This window comes from Bison bison, unplaced genomic scaffold (genome assembly GCF_000754665.1).
Source record: "Bison bison bison isolate TAMUID 2011002044 unplaced genomic scaffold, Bison_UMD1.0 scf7180017864291, whole genome shotgun sequence".
Taxonomy (NCBI): Eukaryota; Metazoa; Chordata; class Mammalia; order Artiodactyla; family Bovidae; genus Bison; species Bison bison.
Window position 1 is genome coordinate 12,998,383 of NW_011494863.1, and position 25,261 is coordinate 13,023,643.

At 45.3% G+C, this 25,261-nt stretch overlaps 1 protein-coding gene across 2 annotated transcripts in view; it reads right to left on the reverse strand.

Annotated features, from left to right (window-relative positions):
- The window catches only part of GLRA1 (glycine receptor, alpha 1), an 86,595-nt gene that overhangs the window by 2,562 nt on the left and 58,772 nt on the right, over positions 1–25,261 (reverse strand). For both annotated transcript variants that reach the window (XM_010850604.1, XM_010850605.1), the window contains exons 4-8: positions 18,141–18,364; positions 15,327–15,409; positions 13,833–13,970; positions 11,529–11,743; positions 4,090–4,236 (exon numbers count right to left, since the gene is read on the reverse strand). In XM_010850604.1, coding sequence (XP_010848906.1) covers positions 4,090–4,236; positions 11,529–11,743; positions 13,833–13,970; positions 15,327–15,409; positions 18,141–18,364 — 807 coding nt within the window. The remainder of the gene's footprint in view (positions 1–4,089; positions 4,237–11,528; positions 11,744–13,832; positions 13,971–15,326; positions 15,410–18,140; positions 18,365–25,261) is intronic.

Here is a 25,261-nt window from a genome sequence, read left to right on the forward strand (position 1 = left end):
CGGGTGCGGGTGAGAGGAGGGTGTGCTTGAAAATGTTTTTTCTCTGGGCTCTAGTTATGCAGGCGGAGACTCAAAATTAACTTTCTGTATTGCTTTGGGCAAATTATTTTCTGCCTTCTTCATCAGTTAAACATGAGACGGGAGGGGATGGATGTGTGGAGGCCTCATCTGGTTAGAAGGTGATCAATTTTACATTGTATCCAGGAGAAAGGAAATTCCCTAGAGATAACTGGACAAAGCCTGCTATTCCTATTCGAGCCAGCAGATGGCAGCCAACGAATGCCCAACTGTATCTGGAGCTGCGCGGGACTGGAACGGGAAATCCGATCGAAGCCAGGGAGGTTGGTAGTGTGCCTGCCCAGTCGGGCTCACAGAGGTTTCTTAATAATCTGACTAATGAGGCTGGCTGGGGAATTCGAGGGCCAGATGGTTTCTGCCCAGCAAATGAGGTAACATGGGAGGGTGGTGGGAGTCGAGGAGCCCGGCCAAGATCATGGGCTCAGGGAAACTCAGACATGTGGCTAGTTCCTCTTCACTCACCATCTGGGGCTTAAAACCCCCTCTGCAAACTTTCTGCTAAAGGGAGGTTTCTGCAGTCCAAGCTAATGTACGGCCAGCCTGCAAGCCACATCCACAGGGCCTTATTCCAAAGGAAGCTGTTTTTTATGGTGAGCCCGATTCTGCGCCTTCAGTTTCTGACATCTGTGCCAAGTTCAGAGCCTGTGGGCACAAGGTCACACTAATTCCGATGCACACCAGGGGCCAGGCAGGAGAGACAGTGATGAAGGGAACTGGGGCCGTGGACTGCGTTCCTTACCTAAAGGCATTTGCAGTGAGCCTATACCATGTGGGATGTGAATCCAGAGGGACCAGAGGCTGTGATGTTTTGAGTGAAGCTGGAAGTGTAATCACTGGCACTTCATTGAATGCTGGCACTTCATTCCAGATTTTTAAGATACTGCTGGTGAACTTAAAGATATTTGCATGGCAAATCTGACCTTCTAGCTACTAGTTTTTGGCCTCTGCCTTGGGGTAAATCTTCATTCCTACTTAAGATCTAATAAATGCAGGGATATTTTTATCTGCTTCAGGATGGAGACGCTGATGAACAGATAAGCAGCTGGTGGTGTGTGGTCAGTGTTTTCTGAGATCAGCCGTGGGTCTTGGAAGGCCTCTGTGTGTTTCCCATCAGTGCCTCCAAGATCCTGGTCACTTTCCCCTCCTCTTTGTCCTCATCTGCACGGGAGGACTGGATGGGACCCTCTCTGAGAGCTCTTCCAGAACCAACATGCTGTGAGAGAATGAGGAAGGGACCCAGCAGAGGAATCTGATCAAATCTGCACAGTGGCCTTATTCACATTTTACCTGGCCAGAGACAAAGCTTTTGTTTTCCTCTAATACGTAAAACTGGTAGGCATTTGGCAAGGGTGGAGGCAACCTTTGCAAACACTATAGGTCCCACAACGTTACGTATCTGCAAGGGGCTCCATTTATATTTTAGTCCATGCACAGAATGCCTGCTGGAGCTATGCAGGGCACAGTCTAGTGACCTGGTACCAGTCAAGTATTTTGGACATAGTCTTCCCATGTAAGCATCTCTGTGATAAATTATTGACATTCTTTTTGCAGAGGGAAATGCATAAAGCTGCTAGCCCCTGGTCGGGGAAAAGGGAAAATAGAAGTAAATCTCAGAGACAGTTGTGTTTGGTCAGTTCCTTGCTTAGATTGTGTTAAGAATCGGAGGCTAGGTATCTGATGGACAGTAATGGAAAGACTAAAACCAGGATCTTTCAAGAAGTCCTGTCTGGCCAGCTGCACCCAAGATGTTTGCTTCCCTCTTCCAGTGCAGCTTTTATCCTAACTCTCGTGGACAGCCTCTGTCTCGGAACGTCTGCCTGCCGCCTGCGGTAATCTGCTAGAAGTTAATTGAATCAGATTGCTGATGTTTAAGAAACATACTGAGGGAAATGTGTGCCTTTGGATCGTTTTAATTCCTGGTACTTGTGTGGCAGGAATATAACTTAAATGGGATCTGATTTCATCTTTCACCAGTCCCCCATTGTGCCCATTTTACAGATGTGGATGCTGGTCCCTAGAAGAGGCTAGCTGAAAATCACATAGCAAAGAGAACTCAAGAGGCAGAGTCCTTTGTCCCAATTCTTGTGGCTGGGTAGACAACTGCTTTCAGTAGGTCAGTCTAAGGTAGATAGGGCCTAGGTGTGTGGTGTGGCCAGTGTTTGAGTTCTTGGTTGCCCTCATCTATAGCTGGAAAAGCTCCCAGGCAGCCTCTCCGTCTGCAGGGTCTCCTTTTTTTATTCCATTAGTGTTTTTTTTTTTTTTAATCCCTTTGTGCATTTGTGCAGCAAATTCCTATTCCATGTTCACTATCTATCAGGCCTTGTGGTAAACACCAGGGCTGTATCAGTAGTACTGAGCTAGAGTAGATGTGGTCTCTGACCTGATGGAACTTACCATTCAGTGGGTGGTGCGCATGAAACAAACTCCTGATTGAACTGTAATTATAACTCGTGTCTAGAAGGAAAGAAACTGAGTATCGTCTTGGCTGACAATAAAGTGTCTTTGTGCATATCAGACTAGCGGTACTCCCCTGCTCTGGGTGTCTGAATTGGGATCACTTCCTCTGGCTGATACAGTCCATGCCAGGGCAGGACCTAAGAGAAGAGAGCTTCCTTGGCTGGGGGCCCTTGGATACAACCTGCATGATCACACTTAACAGCCTGGCATCAGCACCTCAGTACAGGGCCTGCACCTTGACTAGGGTATCAGGGAAAGGTGCCATAGCTGAGAACTGGGAAAATGAGTAGGTTCATACCAAGCAAAGTGCACTAGAAGAGCAACCAGTCTACTGGAAGAGCAGCCTGGGTGGAGAGAACAAGACACCTGAAGTCCTGTGTGTGTGTTTGAGGAACTATGAAAAAAGCCAGTGTGGATGGTGCTCAGAGAGCAAGGGGGAAAGTGACGTGAAGATGAGACTGGAGAGAAAAGCAAGTCCTCTGATCCCTAGGAGAAAGGTCTCCTGGGGGAGTGGTTACAGACTTAGGTATGTAGCCACTTTGCTCCCACAGAGTTAACAGAGGCTGGTGACTTTTCAGAGGCGGGCTGCCAGGTTTGTTTGTTTTGTTTTTTGCTTCACCACATGGCTTGCAGAATCTTACGCATATGGGATCTTAGTTCCCTGACTGGGTATTGAACCCCAGCCCCCTGCAATAGAAGTATGGAGTCTTGGCCACTGGACTGCCAAGGAAGTCCCTGCCAAGTATTTCTTTTCCTTTTGTTTTTTAAATGCCTTTCTTCATTAGGACTCAAACTTTTCAAGTATACAGTAATGTACTATTTTCTTTTCATAACCCTAATGACAAGATACAGAGAAGGAAATGGCAACCCACTCCAGTGTTCTTGCCTGGAGAATCCCAGGGACAGAGGAGCCTGGTGGGCTGCTGTCTATGGGGTCGCACAGAGTTGGACACGACTGAAGCGACTTAGAAGCAGCAGCAGCAATGACAAGATAAATTTGGTATTATTTGCATATTTTAAATGCCTACTTTAATATTTAATTTCAAAGCATTTCTTTATTCTGTCTCTCATAAGGAAAGAGAATTCACTCCAGGGGAAGACCGTGCAGCATGCCTCTTCTTGAAGGTAGGAAACAAAGGCCCGGAAACTGGACATTCTACTCTAAGATCTCATGTTCTGTGATACCAATCGCTTCTGGAATCAGGCCCATTGAAACAGTGCAGCCCGCTCATAGAAAACACCAGCAAACATCATGCAGCCTTCCATGCTTTGGGTTTATAGCTAGTTGCTATCTTGGCCCCATCAGTGTTTGCTCCATCAATTCTGTCTTCAAGTGTAACCTGATAATTAGTGTTATTAGTGTTAGAAGAATGAGTGCCCATAAACCCAATCAGGGCTTTATTTATGGGAGGAGAAACTAGGACTTGTGGAACTTTGATCCATATTTTATGCATGCTTTATCCACTGAGAAGAATGATACAGGAAAACAAGTATCATAAGACAAGGTTGCCCAGAACGCTTCTGTTTACCACCAGCATTGAGCCAAAGGCCTACCTTGTGATGTCTTCGCTTCCTCCTGAATCGGAGCAGCTCTTTGTGCTGCCGAGACACAAAGTTGACGGCGGCGTACTCAAGCAGGGCTGAGAACACGAAGAGCAGGCACACGGCCATCCAAATGTCGATGGCCTTCACATACGATACCTGGGGCAGAGGTGGGGGGAAGAACACAGATGAGGAGAGAACAGAGTGAAATATTGAGTGTGGAGGAATGTTTTCTGCTCCTTAGAAACCCCCTTCCCCATCATCTTCTGTTGTTTCCTCTCAGCTGGAATATTAGGAGGGAGGTTACTGAAGGAAACAGATGAGAAATTAATCAAGAAGACTGTACAGAATATTGAGAAAAAAGAACATGGTGCCTAGAAGAGCTCTAAAGAGAAGGGGGATGGTGTGTCCATCATTCTGTCATTGATGGAATAGAATGTGGTGTTCAGACTGAAGGTGATAGGAGAATTGTTACCTAATGGTAAAAGTAAGTGGAGGATATCAGTGAGAATGGCAGAGCAAGATCTTCAAAAACTCTCCCCCTGCAAAAAAGCAGTGAGGACTCTATAAAAAATGGTCAGAACCAGCTTTTCTCCAAACTCTGTTAATGAATTAAAGTCTAACAGCAATCCTGTAAACATTTATTTGGGAAAATCAGTTGAATCCTAGTAAGAACAGCAGGCTTCATGGCATTAGAAATAACCCAGCTTTATTGAGATATGATTCATGTATCATACACATTTACAGTATAGAAATCAATGATTTTATATCTTCACAATTATATACAGTCATCATCATAGTCAATTTTAGAACATTTTCATCACCTCCAAAAGGAACCTACTATCTTTTATCTATCATTTCCTTATTCCCCCAATTCTCTTCCTCCAATCATGGACATTTTATGTGAATGGAATCATACAATATGTGGCCTTTCACTTAGCATAATGTTTTCAATATTCATCTATATCATAGCATATGTCAGTATTTTATTTTTTATGGCCAAATAATAGTACTCTGGGTATAACACATATCATTGATCCATTCATCAGTTAAGGACATCTGGATTGCTTCTACCTTTTGGCTCTTATTAGGAATAATGCTGCTGTGAACTTAGGTTTTTCTGTGGATGTATGTTTTTATTTCCTTTGTGATGTTTTAAGTTGCCCTGTTCCCATCGCCTCGTGTGTGGCTCTGTGCTAGTCTTGTAAAGCAACAGCCTGCAGGCACAGTGAACACCAGTATCCTGACAGCCACTGGATGGGGCAGAAGGGAGTAGGAGCTTCTTTAAAGCTGTGTTCTCAGGGAATTGTTATTTGACCTGTCTTATGGTTCTCGGAAAGAGACCACTCACAAGACTGTCTTTATTTGACCTGACTTGGAGCTGTCCCAAAGAGAGCAGCTTTTTCCTTGAGGGCATTTGTTGAAAACAATCATTGGCAAGTGTTGAACATTACATCAGCCTCAGGCAGTTGGTAACAGTTGAGGCAAACAATTGGTTGATCAAAAAGAATAAAAGGAAAACTTGGGGAATGAGTTGTCCATAAAGCTATGAGATATTCCTGGGAACCAATGTGCATTTTTAGGCCTATGTGCATGTCCGGGGTGACTTGAGAAGGCTCTTAGCTGTCAACTCTGAATAAGCAGAAAGTAAAGGCTACAGCAAAGTTTTAAACTGCTTGGCTCAGTGATATGCCACATTATATTATGTAAATGTATGCTGTTGCTGCTAAGTCGCTTCAGTCATGTCCGACTCTGTGCGACCGCATAGACAGCAGCCCACCAGGCTCCTCTGTCCATGGGATTTTCCAGGCAAGAGTACTGGAGTGGGTTGCCATTGCTTTCTCCATGTAAATGTATAATTTTTATCAAAAATATTTAAGATATACAAAAATAATAAAGTATGGTGAATGCAATGTACTGAATGTTTATGTCCTCCCAAAAGTCGTATGTTGAAATCTCATCCCAATATGATGGTATTTGGAGATGACATCACTGGGAAGTAATTAGGTCACGAGAGTGGAGCCTTCATGAATGGGAGTAGTGCCTTTATAGAAAGAGTCCAGAGAGCTAGCTTGCTGTCTTTCTGCCCTGTGAGGATACAACAGTAAGTCAGCAGTTTGTAACTGGAAGACAATCCTCACCAGAACCAGACTACCCTGGCCCCCTGGTCTCAGATTTCCAGCCTCCAGAACTGTGAGGCAAACTTACGCTATTTATAAGCCACCCAGCTTATGGTACTTTGTTATAGAAGCCTGGATTTATTAAGTCAGGCCCATACAAAGGAGAAAACACAGTCAAAAATAGTTGTGCCCAGATATTGGACTTAATACACAAAGACTTTAAATCAGTTATATTTTTAATATGTTCAAAGAACCAAAAAAACCTTAGCTACCCAGCTAAAGAAAAGTGTGGGAACAAAGTCTCACTAAGTAGAGCATGAAAAGCTACGAAAAAGAACTAAATAGAAATTCTAGAGTTAAAAAGTAAAATAATTGAACTGAAACTTTCACTGGAGAGAATTAAGAACATGTCTGAGTGGACAGAAGAAAGAATCAGTGAACTTGAGGTTATCCTGTCCCAGGAACAGAATGAAGAACAATGAACAGAGCCTCAGAAACGTGTGGGGGAATCATCAAGTGGACTAACCTGTGTTTGATGGGTATTTCTGAAGAAGAGACAGAAAAAGGCAGAAAGAATATCTGAACAAATAATGGCCGATATTTCCCCAAATTTGATGAAAAACACTAATGTACTCATCAAAGAAGCTAAATGTACCCCAAGTAAGATAAACGCAAAGAATTCCACACCTAGACACACCATAATCAAACTGTCTAAAGCCAAAAAAAAAAAAAAGAATCTTAAGAGCAGAAAGAGAAATAATTCATCATGTACAAGGTATACTCAGTAAGATTAACAGCTGATTTCTCGTTAGAAACCACGGGGTCTAGAAAGCAGTGGGATGAAATTAAAGATGATCTAAATAAGTGGGAAGATATTCTGTGTTCATGGATTGGAAGACCTAATATTGTTAAGATGTCAATACTCCCCAAGTTCCTGTACAGACTCAATGCATTTAAAATTAAAATTTGTTTTTATTGTTGCTGCAGAAATTGACAAGCTGATCTTAAAATTTATATTCGTGTTCATATGGAAATGCTAAGGAGCCAGAATGGGCAAAACAATCTTTAAAAAGAACAAAGGTGGAGGACTCACACTCTTCAACTTCTAAACTTACTATAAAGCTATGATACTCAAGAGTGTGATGCTGACATAAGATAAATTTGTGTGTGTGTGTGTGTGTGTGTGTATATATCAATGGGATAGAATTGAGAGTCCAGAAGTAAACCCATATTTTGGGATTTACTTAGTCAAAGCCTATGGCCAATTGACTTTTGAGAAGGATATGAATTCAATGGATGGAAAGAATAATCTTTTTAACAAACAGTGCTGGGATAACTGGATATCCACAAACAAAAGAATGATATCCCTCCCTCATTTCATATGCAAAAATAAACAAAATAGATTGAAACCCTATATTTAGAGCTAACCTATGTAACTCTCAGATGGTAAAGAATCTGCCTGCAATGTGGGAGACCTGGGTTCGATTCCTGGGTTGGGAAGATTCCCCTGGAGGAGGGCATGGCATCCCACTCCAGTATTCTTGCCTGGAGAATTCCATGGACAGAGGAGCTTCCTAGCAGACTACAGTCCATGGGGTTGCAAAGAGTTGGACATGGACTGAGTGGCTAAGCACAGTGCATGAAATTCTTAGAAAAAATGTACGTGTAAATCTTTATGATCTTGGATTAGGCACTAGTTTCTTAAGAATGATACGAAAAGTACAAACAACAATAGAAAATTTAAATTAATTTCCTTACAGTTACAAACTTTTGTGCATAAGGAACATTTTCAATCAAGTGAAAACCTGTAGAATGGGAGAAATATGTGCAAATCATGTTCTTAAGAGTTTAAAATCGATAATACACAAAGAACTATTACAACAATAAAGAGAAATGCCCCAATTAAAAAAAGGGTAAAAGATTTGAATTGATTCTCCATAGAAGATATAAAAATGGTCAATAAACACATGAAAAGATGCTAAACATTATTAGTTATTAGGAAAATTCAAATCAAAACTATGATGAGATAGCACTTCACATCTATTGAGATATTTATAATCAAAGAGGTAGAATAACAAACATTAATGAGGATGTGGAGAAAGTGGAACCTTGGCAGTATTATAAAGTGGTATAGCCACTTTGGAAAATAATTTGGCAATTTGGAAATTCTTCCAAAAGGTAAACATGGGGTTGTCATATGATTCAGCACTTCCACTTCTATATATGTACCTAGGAAAAGAAAAACATATGTCCACACAAAAACTTATACACAGGAAATGCTTGTTCACAGCAGCATTATTTAAAACAGGCAATCATGGAAATAACCCAAATGCCCATCAACTAATAAATAGGTAAACGAATTGTGATCTATACATGCAACAGAATATTATACAGCCATAAAAAGAAATGAAGTAGCGATACATTCTACAACATATGTAAACCTTGAAAACATTATGCTAAATGAAAGAAGCCAGTCATAAAAGTGCACATATTGTGTGATTCCTCTTAAGTGAGACATCTAGGATAGGCAAATTCAGAGAGAACAAGGAGTGGCTGTTGATGAAGATGGGGATTCTCTGTGGGGTGATGAAAATGTTCTGGAATTAGACACTGCCGAGGGTACACAACTTTGTAAATATACTAAATGCCACTGAATTTTATGCTTTGAAAGAGGCAAGACTGTCAGGTTGAGTGTTATTAGCAAATGGAGCCCACTCTCAAGGCCAGTGTTAACAATGGGTGGAACAGAATGTTGAGTCTAGAGTCAATTATAAGTGAAGGGGACTGTGGCGTAGACTATTCATAGAGCGAGGAGCAGCATGTTGAGCCTAACATAAGGAACAGAAAGCAAGATATTCCTCCTGCTGTTGCAAATGAACAGAGCAGAATGTGCTGTCAGCTGGTAACCGTAAACAGAGAGTTTGGTTTCAAGCTTTTATAGTAAATGTAGCAGAATGCAAAGTCTAGCCTTAATGGTACAAGGGGCACATTGTTGAGTTTTCTTGTGAGGATGGATAGAGGAGAGAGTGGTGTCTAGCATAGATGACAATTGAAGTAGAATGTCATGTCTCACATTAAAAGTTAATGGAATAGTCAGTGTCATGAAAGAAAACAGTGGGGAGACTCTTCTAGATTAAAAGAGTAAACCGTATGCAATGTGTATGTTTATTGGATCTTTGATTGGATCCCTCACCATGTCCACTGATGACAGTTTTTGGACCATTGAGAAAACGTAAAGGTTCTCTAAATTTTGGTGAAATTATGGAATTATTTCTAATTCAGTGATATTATTGTATTAATGTTAATTTTTTAGCTGTGATAATATCATGTGATCATTGTCCTTATTTAGAGGTGAATTGTCATGCTGTCTGTAACCTTCAAATGCTTCAGTAAAAATTGCATCTATCTACCTGCTTACCTAGAGAGAAAGATAAAGACAATGTGGAAAATGATAACTGGAGTTGAGGTGAAGGCTACTAGGTATTCGTTGCTTATTCTTCCAACTTTTCTGCACCAGAACAGAACGTGAAGTGCCGTATTCATTGCCCATGGTGCAGAATGTTGCATTTAGCATAAGGCTGAAGGGGGCAGAGTATGGTTGGTGTCTGGCATTAATGGCAGAGCACCATGTTGGGTCTTCCCTGTAGCTCAAATGGTAAAGAATCTGCCTTCAGTGCAGGAGACCAGACCTGGTTCTGGAAGATCCTCTGGAAAAGGGAATGGCAATCCACTCCAGTATTCTTCTCTGGAGAATCCCATGGACAGAGAAGCCTGGAGGCTACAGTCCATGGGGTCACAAAGAGATGGACATGACTGAGCAACTTAACACACACATGTTGGACCTGGTGTTGAGGAATGTGGAAAGTGGTTCCAACGACTGTGGCGAACGCAGTGGAAAACAGCGCCTAGCACTCGATACAGGAGAGTAAAGCCGATTGAGGCATCACGCGCTCATAGTGAATGGAGCCGTGTTGTTATCTCAAGTGTGGGTGAGTGGAGGAGCGCGTGGTGTCTGGCATTAATAGTAAATGAAGCAGAACATTCCGTCTAGTGTTAAATGTGAATTAAACAGAATGTGAGGTCTAGTGTTAACGGTGAAAGGAACAGTGCTGCTTTCATCGTCAAATTGACTGGAGGAGGATTAGCGTCTGGCGTTGGTACCAATGCAGTGGGATGCTGCGTCTGGTGTGAGAAGAATGGAACAGAATGCTGGGTCTAGCACGGAGTGCATGGAGCAGAATGTGTATCTGGCATTAGCAGTGTGTGGAGTGAAATGTGCTGAGTGTTAATAGTGAACAGAGCAGAACATGGTTCAAGAGTTAATAGTGAATGTGACAGAAGGTGGTGTTTAACATTAGAAATGTCAGAATCAGACTGAGGTACTGCAGAAAAGAGTATAACAGAGCAGGCACCGGACTGCTGTCTTACGAAGGACCTGCTGGCCAGGGTGGCCCTTGGTTGACATCTAGAACTTGGATTTTGGGCATCTTCCCACTTTCCCTAATTGATAAGCATGCCCGTCCATGTTTTGACCACTGGTATAAACAGTGTGGTTTAAGCCTAACACCTGCTTTCCTCTTTGGAGTCTGGAATTTGGGGATGTGGTGGGCAGAGGGTACTTGTGTAACCAGCACCTAATAAAAACCTTTGATATTGAATCTTAAATCTCAGAACAATTTCTCTCTTTCTCTGGGTGGAAACTTGTCACACATATAGCTGTATTTTTGTTGCTGGGGTGAGAGTGAGCTCTGTGTGGTCCCTCATGGGATGGAGAGAGTGAGGAAGCTTGCACACGGATCCCTCTAGACTCTGCCTGTGTCTTTTTCTCTTATCAACTAGCTGTGTATCCTTAATCTATGGATTAAGGATAATGTGTATCCTAATCACTCTAAGGAATCTTAGCTGTGAGTTCAACAATTTGTTGAGTCTCTGAGTCCTTTGAATCTTTGTATATGGTGTGGTCTTGAAGACCCCAGACACAAAGTGCCATTGATGGTGAAAGGAGTGGAATGTTGTCCTTAGCGCTGCTGTGAAGCGGCTGGAGGAAGTGGAGTTGAGTGTTAATAGCAGATGAAGCAGAATATGTGTCTAGTGTTGGTAGAGAATGGAACAAAATGTGGTTATCTGGCAACTCTACAGAACATGATGTTCTATACAGGAAATGTTCTGGAGGAAGGGTTTCTGTGGATCTGAATGCTGGATCCTGCTGAGTTTAGAGGATCAAGAAATAATGCCTAATTCCTTGTGCAGGCCTGATCTCAGGCGGGAAAGGGAGATGTGTGTCCTCCATGTCTGTCCGGGTGTTCTGTGCTCTTGGGCGGTGGGACTTACCTTGGGCAGGGATGCTCGAGAGCCGGAGCTCTGGGTGGTCATGGTGAGCACAGTGGTGATGCCCAGGCCCACACGGGCGGGGGCAGCATCCATGTTGATCCAGAAGGAGATCCACGAGAGGATGACAATGAGCAGGCTGGGGATGTACATCTGGATCAGGTAGTAGCCCATCTGTCGCTCCAGGTGGAACCGGGCCTCGATGCAGGTGAATTTGCCTGCAGGAAATTAGAGTGGGAAGGCAAAGTGGCCTAGTGGATAGGAACAAGGTTCTGAGGTCAGAACAGTCTTGGCTGGAATCCTGGTCCAGCCTCACACTAGCCGTGTCCTTGGGTGAGCGTTTGAATCTTTCTGTGCCTCAGTTTCCTCATCTGTGGTAAATCGGGGATGATGACGATGATAGTAAATAATAATGACACCAACCTCACATGGCTACTCATGTTTACTGCGATGGCAAATGAGATGGTAAAATGAGTAAAGAACTTAGCACAGCCCTCACAAACCATTAGTGCTCAGAATGTCATTCGCCATCAGCCTCATCATGTGATTATTTGATACCTACAGGGAGAAGGTCAGCCTCTGTGGTCTGCCCTTCACAGTGCAGCCTGTTTCCACTCCACTTCCCTTTTCTTCACCTCATGCATGACCCCTACACTCCAGCCCTTGCCTTGAATATCCTCTGTACTTTCACACTTCTGAGTTTTTGAGCCTGATAATCCCTCTGCCCGGAATGCCCTTCTTCCACCCCACAACCCGCCAAGGAATCCTGCCTCTCCTGTTTAATGGTGACATCTCCCCCAGGCGGGGCGCTTCTTTTTTCCCCATGTCCCTTCAGCTCTGTTCACGTGAGCATTGGATCCTTTAAGGTGTAGTACACTGAGTAGGCAAGTCGACCTCTCTTTCTCTTTCTCTGTCTTCTGCACCAGGCTGTGGACAACGCATCTCCCAGTCTGTGTGTCCCTTGAGCTGGGCCAGGCTGTCCCCTGGTGGGGTCTTGGCTCCAGTCCACTGACACACAGTTGCCAGGGGATTTTTGTACAGTTCCCTGGACTGCACCTTCCATGTGGTCAGGGCCTTGCCAGTCTTTTCTCATTGAATCCACAGAACTAGCCCGGAACTCAGCTCTTACTTAAATGTGGGTAATGAAGGGCCATTGAGATAATGAATGAGAAAAACGCTGTGGTGTATGAGAGCCGGCTGTGATTATTTGATACCTGGGGACTCACTGGCTCTCCGGACCCATGGGCCCTGCATCCTCCAGTGAGGAGGGCTGACCATGGCCTTGAGCATCCCCGGATATTGGTAATTTGGGGGGCCTGGAACCCAGTTCCTTTGGAGACTGAGGGATGACTGGTCTGCTCTCTCTCTGAGTCTCAGCTTCCCAGGGATGAAGAGAGTAGTTTTGAAGTTTCTAGGATATCTATCTCTGAGGTCACTGGAAAGGGACACCTGTCCTAAACAGAGCAGAACCCAGGCTGCCTGCTCTTCTGGGCCTTCCACTTGCATCAGAACGCACAGTGGTTTCCCTCAACTCCTCGCCCTCACCTCCTCCTCTCCTTGGCCCCTGTCACAGCCTGTCATGTGCCTCCACTTCACTGGGCTGCGTTCAGACAGCAGCCCCCCTGCCCCCCACACGCAGCTGGCATACTGACTGCCTGCCTTTTGTCTGCAGTGTTCCATAAGCTCCTTCCCTGCCTGAAACACGGCAGGCGAAGCCAGTCTTGGTCCTGCCCCAGTTCATTCCTGTGTTCATTCTTCTAGCAAAGCCTGGGCTAGGCATGGGAGGTAGAGAGCTGAGATAGAGAGTGGGCTTTTCCCTTCTCCCCTCATAGCTCACACTCTAGGGGACCCTTTCCAACTTCACTGCTTACTAATCCTCAGTGCTGGCTCGAAGCTCCCTCCTGAGATCTAGTGGGAACATCATCTGCTCTTGCCCTCTGAGAAGTGCCAGCCGCTCTGTGACACTGCTAGATGTCCTCCCACTGCCAGCTCTCCCTTCTGCCTTAGGTTCTACCCTGAGCTGAGCACACTGCTACCTGGAAGAAAGACTGTGTCTCCCAGTTCCCCTTGTCATGAGCCATGGTCCAAGCTCAAGTTACTTGCCCCAGGACTTGAGGAGGAAATGGTGGGAAATACTTTTGGTTTCAAGAGACGTTCCCTTAACCCCTGGGTAATAAATGCAGAATTAGATCCACCGTGGGTGCCTCATAAGACCCACTGAAATGGTGATGGCACGAAGGTTTGCAGTGACCTCTGGCCCTGGCTGCAGCAGGATGGGACCCCAGGAGGGTGGCCCCTTGCGCCTACCTGTGTTGTAATGCTTGGTGCAGTATCTCAAGTCCTTCTCCTCTTTCAGGATAAACTGGGGTAGAGTTAGTCCGTCTGCCACCTGCACAGCCCCCTGCTCCTGCCACTCAAAGATGAGGTCGTTCATGGTGTATCCAACTGGGATGGGATCAGAAGGAGGAGAAGTCACCACCTGGAAGCTCTTATTTGAAGCATGTCAGGGGTGTTTAGGCTTAGAGGTGAAGAGGCATCGGACCCTCAGTGGAACTCATGAGACTACATTGCTTTATTTCCCACCCTCCTCCTCCCATGGGAGGTTAAAGCTGGCTTAATTGCTTGTGTTTACTTCACAACCCTGTTACCTCTCTCACTCCTCCCAGCATCCCACCTGAGCATCCCAGCTCTCAGTTCTGTTGTCAAGTTCAGCTGACCTCTGCTGTTTTTGGCCTGTGTACCATCCTTGCAAGCACATCTCTCCCCAGCCCCCGGGGAATAACTGTATGGATTGCTGTCATGGTGGGGCTGTCAGTTGGGGCACAAGGTCTGAGATGGTGACTCATTTAGGCCGTCCTGAGCCTGTCACTCTTCCAGTCTGGATGTGCATAGGGTGGGGTGGGCAGCAAGCGAGCAAGGCCATGTGGGCCCCTGATTCCTCCCAGCCTGAATAAAGTGATAGCAGGTTGGGAGCTGGCTCTCCTTGGAGGTGCTACTCCAGGGAATGGTCTGTTAGTTCCTGTTGCCTAAATGCTCTGCCCTGGTTCTTGTACTTTAGCTTCTCCTTCAAATCTGTGAGGAGTTTGAACCCCTGTGCCCTTCCACTTAATTCCAGTCTTCAAATTCGTCAGATTGGTTTCTATGTTTCCAATCAAGTAAGTGAGCTACCCCATTGGTTAAAATCTTGGTTCACCTGTGATCTCCTCCATAAAGCCTTCTCTGTATCCTGTCTCCTTCCCAATCAGAAGGAAGTGCCCTTTCTGCCTTGAGGCCACAGCATTTTGTACATCTAACCACTTGCTGCTCTGCGTTAGAATTATTTGTGTGGACAGACATCTCTCTCCCCTGCTGGAATAGGCAACTCTGGGAGTTTAAGGACTCTGACTTATGTAAGCTATTACTTCTCTATTCCTGGTGAGCATGTTCACAGAGGACATGGAATAGTGCCTCTTTGGAGAATGCTGCTGGCTCTAGAGCTGGACCTGAGTCAGACCGTGTAAGGGAAGTTACATTTCTGATGCACTTTCCAAGAGCAAAGCCCCTCATCTGGTATTTTGGACTGTTACAGTATGGCAACCGACTCCAGTATTCTTGCCTGGAGAATCTCCATGGGCAGAGGGGCCTGGTGGGCTACAGTCCATGGGGTTGCAAACAGCTGGACACAACTGAGCAACTAAACACAGCACACAGCAATCTCCTGGGGTCCAGGGGTTAGGAGCAGCTGTGTGGGGATTTCTGCTGGTCCCATGGGTAAAGGAGGATCTGATATTTTAAAATAGAGGCCTCATGCAAGGGACTCACAGCTTTCCAGTTGCATAATGCACGTCTGGACATCCATGGGGAAATTCTTCAAGTCCATGGGGCAGGCCAATGTCAGGGTGATCCTGGGAAGAGAAAGGAGTTGAATGATGCTGGATCCACAGACCAGGGAAGTTGTGCCTCCATGCTAGTTACTACCAGTGAATTAGTTATCTAGGAGAGGGCAAGGAGGTCAGGGAACTAAGCATTTATTGAAGTAATATATGCACGTTTCCATATGAGAGAGAGAAAGGAGGTTGCCTCTAGTTACACAGAGTCTGTGGAACTTCTGGGCTTCTTTGGTGTCTGTCTGGCTTCTAGAAACCTGCCTTTAGCAAGTGCCTGAGGCCTGGAGGCCCGCATCCTTACTCTTCTGCGGAGCTCTTGGGTACGGACAGAGCCTGACTTTTATTTTATTTTTTTAAATTTTATTTTATTTTTAAACTTTACAATATTGTATTAGTTTTAAACTGAGCGCTACCAGGCCTTAGGCATCCCCAGGTGCATCTGGAGCAGGTGTGTAGGTGGTTCTTGGCTCCTCCCTTCACACGCTCATCAAAGGTGATTTCCAAGAGGCCCCCTGCCTTCTCAGTGTCCAAACACAGCTGATTCCCATCTGTGGGCTCCTGTTGGGCTCAGCTGGGAAGCAGTGGTTTCCCCAGGCTTTTGGGCTAGCTGTTGATTTTGGGTTGTTCAACCCTGGCAGAGGCTGCAGTCTCAAGCAGAGGGAGTCCCCTTAGCACAATCCGAGGTCTGCAGCTCAGCTGAGATGCAAGGCTTCAGCTTGAAGGGCTCTGCCAAGTCCCAGGCCCCTGCTGCAGGGAGTGGAGAAGAAAGACCAGTGGAGGCCAAAGAGACTTCAGTCGACAGGCCAACTCCCGCATTTGACAGGTGAGAAAACCAGGGTGTAGAGGAGGCCAGGGAGGGGCGCATGTCAGTTCACAGCAAGCTGATGGCTCAGCCAGGACTCAAAGCTGTTGCTCCTGGCCTCTGGATTTTGAACTCATGTATTTGCTGACGGGCTTTCTAGCACTGCTGTCCTGAAAAGCCAACCTCAATGTCCAAAGACCCCTAACTGGTAGTCATGTGGGGCTTAGCTGCCAGCACCTTGGCCCCACATGGTGAGGCACACAGCCCTGGGTGAACGCCCCCCTCCAGCTTTTACCCACGGCTGTGGATGTGGGCCCTTTAAGTACAAGGCGGAAGCGAGGGAGGGAAAGGAGGGAAAAGAGGGAGTGGGAGGAGGAGGGGGAAGGGAAAGGGCACATTGTCGAATTTCTGCAGATAAAAGCTCTAAAGTGGGGCAACTGTCACACTGGGTTAATTTCCTGAAGTTGAATGACCTTGGAACATCACTTTCTGCTGATTTGTCCTTCTGTCATGCTGCACTGGGGCTTAGCTTCCCGGAGATGTGAAACTAGCCTGGCTGCAGCAAATCCCTAGCCAGCAGGGCCTTGGTGGCCGTCCTGAGCCTGTCACTCTTCCAGTCTGGATGTGCATGGGGTGGGGTGGGCAGCAAGTGAGCAAGGCCATGTGGGCCCCTGATTCCTCCCAGCCTGCCCTCCCGCAGTGCCTCCTTTCTATCCTGAGGTCCTTGAGTCCCCCTCCTACCCTGTCTGAGTCAAGTCACACTTGGGGATTAGGGCCTGTACGGCTTTTCCTATGGGCCTGGACACTTAAAGCTCGTCTCCTGATAGAATTCAAAAGATATTCCCCTGAGGAACTGGTGGAGACAGGGAGCCATTTAGGACCAGTGCCCCTTTAAGCTCTTTGAAATAGAAATATGTTCATCTAATATTTGAGTGCCTGTTGAATGTTCTAGGCTCAGAGTGGGCATTAGATCCACACTAACATAGTAGAATCTAGGTTCTGCTACTAAATAGCTGTGGGAACTCTGGCAAGTTGCTTAAACTTTCAGATCTTCACTTGTCTAATCTGTAAAATAGGCATAACAAAACCTGCTTCATAGAGTTGTTGGGAGGATTAGAAATCATACGTGGTAAGTCCCAGCCTAGTGGGTAAATTCTCAGGGAATGATGCATAGTAAGAATATTACATGGACATTGGTTCTTCCCTCCATGCCTTGCAGGAGACTGGGAATTACGTGGGATGGGGGGTGCAGAGTGTGGCAGAAAATTCTGAAGGTTTGACCCCAACTAGTGTCTGCAGGATACCTCCCAACCTGGAAAGAGGGTCTCAGGTTCTTAAAGTCAGTGCAAGGAATAGAGGATAGAAAGGTTTTATAATCAGGACGGAGCATCCCTGGTTTATACTTGTGAGCAGCACTGTCCACCCGGCAGGCCATTTATGTTGAAGTTGCTGTGATTTTTCAGACTTCGTGCCTTTGCTCCTGCTATTTTTTTTTAATTATGTAAAAAAATGTAACATGAGATCTACCCTCTTAATGCATGTTTTAGTGTACTGTCCAGTATTACTAGGCACACTGATATACAGGAGCTCTCTGGAACTTATTTATCTTGAGTAACCAAACATTCCTGGGGTGGGCATTGACTTCGAATGCTCTTTTCCCATCTTGTTTTACTGAAATGCTGGGGAAGCTTGGGGGCCTAGTTTTAACCCTCCCTCTCTAGGCTGCTTCCTTAGTCTCCCTGGTTATAATGAACCATGGACTTGTAGAAGCTCCCATGGTGTTTGATTCTTTCTTGCTGATTGTAAGCGGCAGAGCAGGCTCTGCCTGTTCTGCAAAGGCATTGGGTTGTCAGGGCCTGTTCACCTTTGCTTGGACCTCCTCTTGGTGTCTCCTCCCAGAAGGCGTGTTCTGAGGATTCAGGGGGTGATGAGCCTGACAGGACTCACCTAATGCTGTAGAGGACATTTCCGTTCCGGGAGATCCTCAGCAGTTTGTTGTCTGTGGTGATCTCGTGGAAGTGGGCCCCCTTCTCATTGGCAAAGAACAGGTCAGGTTTCCAGATGGAGTCCAACATGGATGGGTCCAAGTCCAGCGAGTCATCGGGGTATTCGTTGTAGGCCAGCCGGGGGTCATTCCACTGCTGCCGCAGGAAGATGTTGACCCTGTAGTCCTACAGCCAGGAGACAAGGAGGTGGACTCAGTGTTAGGCCCTGGACTGTCACGTGGTGGAGGGCCTGGGTGCTTCCGGTCAGCGTTCCCCAAAGCCCATTCTGGAGGATGTTATCAGAGTGTGGCTGCATCTCATGTGGGGGTGAGCCGTCAAGTCTGTGCATCAGGCAATAATCAGGGGAGTCATAATTATCCCTGAAAATTCTCTGGATGCCCTATTAAGCATATTCAACTCTGAACTGATATTATTTAGATGTTTTTCTTTTGAAAAACGAAAAAAAAAAGGAGGTCCATAGTAACCCTAACCTGTTTTCATCCTGTTAACATTTTGTCATGTTTGCATCAGTTTTTATTAGATAAGAGAAATAATCCATCACAGATAAAGTCCCCCTTTGATTATTAACCCCATCAGTGCAGTAATTCTCTTGACCACTAAGCTTTGAGAGTCACTATTCTAGACAGATTGAAAGAACAGAAAGACTAAAAGCTAATGCCTGAGCAGTCACACTATTTCGCCCAGTTCCCAAGAAGTGAAGGAAGGTTGGGTGGAGGGATTTTATAGTGTTCTGCTGGTCTTAGAATTCATACCACTCTGTTTTAGTACCTGCCTCCTATTACCTCTTGTTTGTTTGGGGAGGATTAATAGATGACACACCTTACTGAGTTTTAAACCCAGTGCCAAGTAAAATGCTCTCTGATGGGATTGTAGTGTAGTTACTCCACTGAAAAAAGATTACGATCAAACCAAGTAGGGAAATGTTTGATTAAACCAAATATATCAGATTTCTTTATTGCAGGACTTCTCAGAGACCTTAATATACTAAGGAGTTGTGTGTATCTCCAAGAAGGGACTAGACTATTCAGTATTCCCCTGGTTCATTTTGGCCATAGAACTCTTATTTTGTGCAGGCTACTTGTCTTCTACAGAATGTAGGTTAGAAACTGCTGTCCTAGCCAAAAACTATCCGCTTCTCCATTTTTATTTTTCTCCAGATGGGGAAACTGAAATCAAAAAATAATTGAGACTGGCCAGTGTCTCTCTGAAAAGGCAAAGCAGAGCCCATTTTGGAGCCTGGGTGCCTTGACTACTAGCTGAGGATTTGTTCGTTGGATCCTAGAGGAACTTAAAGAATCCATTTAGTTTGTATTCACATCCTGAGAAGCAATTCATGGCATGGGTAGGTCTCCATGGTGGGAAATTGGGTGATGAAGTTAAGAAATATTTCCATTAAGGAAAGTTTTAAATTTTGTTAGAGAAACATTGTTAACTTGCAGCCCATGAATATTTCACCGCAAGTAGAAATTGGGGTGTATTTGTATTGTCCTATGAAGAAGGGTCTAGCTCTCTCTGTTGGATTCCCAAGAGGGATTATAGTTCCCTAGAATATTATAACCTCAGTTCAAGTCCAACATTAAATGTTCTCCTTCAAGTAATAATCTCTACTTGTAAGCACCTGCTATTGCTTTTTCTCTGGCAGGATAAGGGAGGTTGTGCTCTGCTTTCTTTTGGGGGGCTGCCTCTAAATCCTAATCACTCTTGGTCTGTCATCAGCACGAACGAACTGAAACAAACAGCCCTTCTCCCCGCCCTCACCTTCACCCCGCCACTTTCCCCCTCAGCTCATGCCTCATTCTGTTCTCCTATAGAAATATCAACAGCTTCATAAAATGTTCCAAGGTATTTTATAGGATTGTTCTATAATTTAATTGAAGCCTCTCCCTCCAGGCCCATAGAAAATGGCATTTGGTCTCATAACTTCATATCTTATAAGTCCCAGGGTGGAGGGAAAACTTCAGACCAGACTGGAAGTTGATGCTTTGTTTTTCCTACTGACGGTAATGGATAGCTCCCAATCTGGTTCCATCTGATCAGGGATTAGAAATGGCCTCTTTTTGTCCTGTGGATTTTACATGAAGTGTGTGTGTGTGTGTGTGTGTGTGTGTGTGTGTGACAGAGAGAGAGAGAGAGATGAGGCACTGGGCAATTCATGTCAGAGTAAACAGACTATGAATGGTTGGACAGAAAAAGCCTTCAAGTCCCCAAACCCCAGCTGCACTTCTGATGTTCTTGCCAGTGACATGTCAAATGGTTTATGTGTCTGGAAGGAGGAAAATAAAGTGGCATCTAAAATGGCCTGTTAGGCACCAGGCACTCTTCTAGATACCGTCACATACATTTAATCCTTACAAAACCCCTGCAAGCTAGACGTTCGTATTCTCACAGTGACCTTAAGGAAACCGAGGGTTGGAAAGGTTGAGAGGCTTGTCCAAGGCCCAGAGCTAGCAAGCAGCAGAAAGTGTGAAAGTGAAAGTGTCAGTTGCTCAGTCGTGTCCGACTCTTTGCAACCCCATGGACTGTAGCACTCCAGGCTCCAATGTCCATAGGATTCTCCAGGCAAGAATACTGGAGTGGATAGCCATGCCCTTCTCCAGGAGATCTTCCCAACCTAGGGATCAAACCCACATTTCCTGCACTGCAGGCAGATTTTTTTTTTTACTGTCTGAGTCACCAGGGAAGCCCAGTAAGTGGCAGAGCTGGAGTCTGAATCCACATCAGCCCAACCTCCTAGTGAGAACTTGTTGATTATGTCCCCTGGCAGTGGATGGCCAGTTGTTTGTGGGGACTGTTTTCTCTCATCCCTACAGCCTGCTCAGCCTAAGCCGTATCTCTGGTAGGGGCCTTAATGCCCACAGGCTTTCCTGATTGCTTCCTTTTCTGATCTGGTAAAACCAAATCACCAGAAATGTTTAATTTAGCACTTCCTCCCCATGTCTTATCTCCTTAACTTGATGGGAAACAGTTAGAGGCAATGGACCTGACCTTGTAGTTCTCTTGTACTCTCCTGCCTACCTACCCAGTCTGTGTACCTGGCAGGGGAGGAGGAGGAACATAGCCAGGAAAAGTTGGAGTACAGAGAGCTTTCCCCGTTTTATGGCTGGGGAGACTGAGACTCTTTTCTAAGGTCACACAACAGTTCACAGAAGACCTGGGATTAGAATCTGGATTTACTTCTCCGGGCCCCACTGTTAAAAGAAGGAGTTAGGAGGGGATTTCCTGGAAGTCCAGTGGTTTAGATTCTACACTCTCACTACTGTGGCCTGGGTTCAATCCCTGGTTGAGAAACTAAGGTTTCTCAAGCTGGGTGATGCAGCCACTCATAAAAAAAGTTAGGCTAGATGGTCTCTAAGTGAGTGAGTGAATGAAGGTCACTCAGTCGTGTGACCCCATGGACTGTAGCCCACCAGGCTCCTCTGTCTATGGAAATCTTCAGGCAAGAATACAGGACTGGGTTGCCATTTCCTCCTCCAGGGGATCTTCCTGACCCAAGGAACGAACCCAGGTCTCCTGCATTGTAGGCAGATTCTTTACCCTCTGATTCTTTACCCATCTAGGAGCCACCGGGGGAGATCCTTCCAAATCTCATAGGTAATGATTATTATTTTTATTTTTTCCAGTGACATTTAGCTGAATGTCTAAGTGCCAGGCACTGTTCTAGGAACTGGAAAATCCACTGAGAACAAGAAAGACATGTTTATGGTGTCCCAGAGCCTACTGTGTGGTGCTTACACCACACAGAGACAGGGCTCTGCTGAGGCTTAAAACAGGTCACTGGGAGATACAGAATTCAGGATCTCCATCTGGATTTGGATGTGGGGGTCAGGGAAGGTGCCAGGAAGATGCAATATTTAATGTGAAACCAAGTATGGCAGAGTCGAAAAGGAAAAGCATTTAGGGCAGTTGGAACTGCCCCTGTGATGGCCTGGAAGCAAAGCAAGAGCACATGCGTTGGAAAGAACAGCGAGTGAATGAATCAGGGCAGGAGTGGGATGAGGCACTCAGTGAGTGGAGTCTTCAGAGAATTCCAAGTAGGGAAGGACATTATTATAGTTGCATTTTATTACTGATATTTAAAAATACTTTAGTTTTCTTATTACAGAAGTAATGCATGTTGATTATAAAAAATAGAAACATACATTACCTAAAAGAAGAAAAACAAAATAAAAACTGTAGGGTTTTATTATGAAATGCTTCATAAGTAGTGAGGGTAAGAGATGTGGAGACTGTGTCTGACACCCACAGGCAACTTGTCTCCTCCTCCCAGTGGCCTGGCTCCTCCCCTCTGCTTCGATTGATTTTATTGTCCCTGGTTGGTAAACAGCAGTGGGAAATGCCATTCAGAAGGAATCAATATAATTGCTGTAATCGACTGAGAGCTAAATGCTGTCTCGCTTACTTGGCCGTACACTCAACGTTGGTTGGTATTCAACACGCTGGGCATCCATGTTCAAGTTCATGGGCAGGAGGAGCAGCATTGGGGTTCTCCACCCGAGAATCTCAGGTCCTACCTCCTGCAGTTGGCTTCTAGTCCTCAGACCCTCAAGGTGGCCCATCTTCTAAGTCCGAGGGGGCAGGGCTGCCAGAGCTCTGGCTCAGCAGGCTCTAGTATCCACCCTCCAGTCTCACCTCTGAGAGTCCCTGATGGCCTGATTTCTGGAAACTGGGCAGCTTGCATGCTTGTGAGACCGAGGTAGAGCATTCATTCATCTGTTCTTTCATTCAACAAACATTTATTGAAGGCTTCCTGTGTGCCACCCCTCTCCCCACTCCTGTTATGTCTGATTTCCCACTCTAACCTCTCCCAGTAACCTCCTCTAAAACTGCAAATTGTGGTGAAATGGGAAGCATGAGGTACTTTAGTGGGAAAGCGCTAAAAGCCTGGTGAGAGTGTTGGTGGGAAGGGGACATGGAGGGCAAGGTATGCGCCCACTGCAGTCAGAACCCAGAGACATTACCCAAGAGGAGAATGAAGAACCAGATTCTTATGTCTTCCTGCTCTCAAAGGAATGTCTCTTCTCTAAATGAGATGCAACTCAGTAAACACTTATGAGGCCCAGTAGGAAAACAATGAGCGTGGAGGCTCAGGCTTCTACCCTCATGGAGCTCAGATTACCTAGCCATCCAGGAAAGGAATGGACACAAACCTAATGTACAAAAGTGAATGTGATAATGGTCAGAAAAGGTTCTATTAGATATTGCTGCTATTAGCTAAGCAGCTGTTAGATACTGCTTTTAGGTTGTTAAGATTACTTCCAGGTGAATCTGGAAGTGATTTTGGGGAGAAGGTAGCATTTGAAATGGCCCCTATCAGGTTGTTTCATCCTCCTGAAGTTAGCATCTTTAGATCTGATATTGTTCTGAAATAAGAGCAATACTTAATTTCTGCTGGAAAGGAGGCCAGTAATGTGTGAGGAAGAAGGACAGGGCTGAGGAATACAGACATAAAGCATGACTGGATGTGAGGGACTGAGGGCTGCAGTCTTGGTGTATATAGGATATGGTTTGTAGAGTTGGAGCGTCAGAGGAATTTCATGTGGAAGGAATAGCATAAGCAAGGTTGTAGGCAGGGGCATTCACACAGTTCAGTTTAGCTCAACCATCAGCTGCATAAGTAATAAAACTTCTCCCTTATTGAGGACCTACTATGTACTAGGCATTTTGCTAAGCATGCCATAAATTGCACCTCATTTTATCTTTAAAACATTCCTATGACTATAGGTATTTTCACCTTAATTTTATAGATGAAGGCTCAGGAAGATTAAGTATTTCGTCCAAAAAACACATAGCAAATAGTGAGGTTGAAATCTGGTTTGTCTGATTATATAAAGCACATTCTCTCAATCACTCTGCTGTGTTGAGGCTGTAGAAAGGATTGATTTGAGACTGTGGGTATCCTTAACTACCAAACCAAAGTATTTGGATCTTATTTTGTAGCCGGTTGGGTACTACTGAGGTTTTAAGCAGCGGAGCAATAGCACAGTATGACTTCAGAAAGATCAGTGTGGCAGGCGTGACCGTGAAGTGTGGAAGTGAGAGAAAACAGGTCCAGGGAGACCTGCTTTGAGGCCAGTGTGACAGTGCAGTGAAAGAGGAGGAGGAGCTAAACTAAGGTAGTAGGGATCGGGAGTGGGACACAGGAATCATTGCTCTCTGTCATCACTGTCATCTTCTTCCTCAAATATTACATGTAGACTTCTGTCTCAGCTCCGTCATTTTACAGATTGTCCAGAGAGGGAAAGGAGACTTTTCCTAGGCCACACAGCAATCCAGTGTGGTACTTTTATACAGAAATCTTGCCCTACTCTATTGCTTTTCCTAATCACTTGTAGAACTTTGAGGGCAGGAGGAGGAGAACTAAGGTGAATCTGCCATCAGGTAGGCTCTGATGTCTTAGAGAAACTGAGACAGCTCTGACTGGGTTTGGGATAAGATGCCTGAGAGCTGGACCTGTCTGCTAAGAGCTGGGGAACAGGGGCATTGAGAGAAAAAGGGTCCAGGCCTCATTCATGAGCTGCTGCTGCTTTTCAAGCTTTCCAGACCTTCGAGATGCGTTGTGGAACTGAAGTCGTAGATGTTGCCCCCAAATGTGAGGAAAGTCAGCCCCAGTCTCTTCACAGTCCTGCGAGAGTGTGGAGCTGACTCACCAGCACATGCAGAGTTTACTGAGTCCCGACTGAGTGCTAGGCACAGTGCTAAGTGCTTGAATGAACCCTCTCCCCAGCTTCTCACAGGGACACTGTTTTATGGATAAATTGAGCCTGAGAATTCTTAACGCTTTGTCTAAAGTTAGTGACAGGCTTCTCTGGTAGCTCAGTGGTAAAGAATCTGCCTGCCAATGCAGGAGATGTGAGTTCGATCTCTGGTTGGAAAGATTCCCTGGAGAAGAAAATGGCAACCCACTCCAGTATTCTTGCCTGGGAAATCTCATGGACTAAGGAGCCTGGCAGGCTACAGTCCTTGGGGTCACAAAAGAGTCAGACACGACTGAGTGACCAAATGACAAATGAAGGCACATAGAGGTTAAAGTGCTTTTCCTGACATCACACAGCTAGTAAGTGG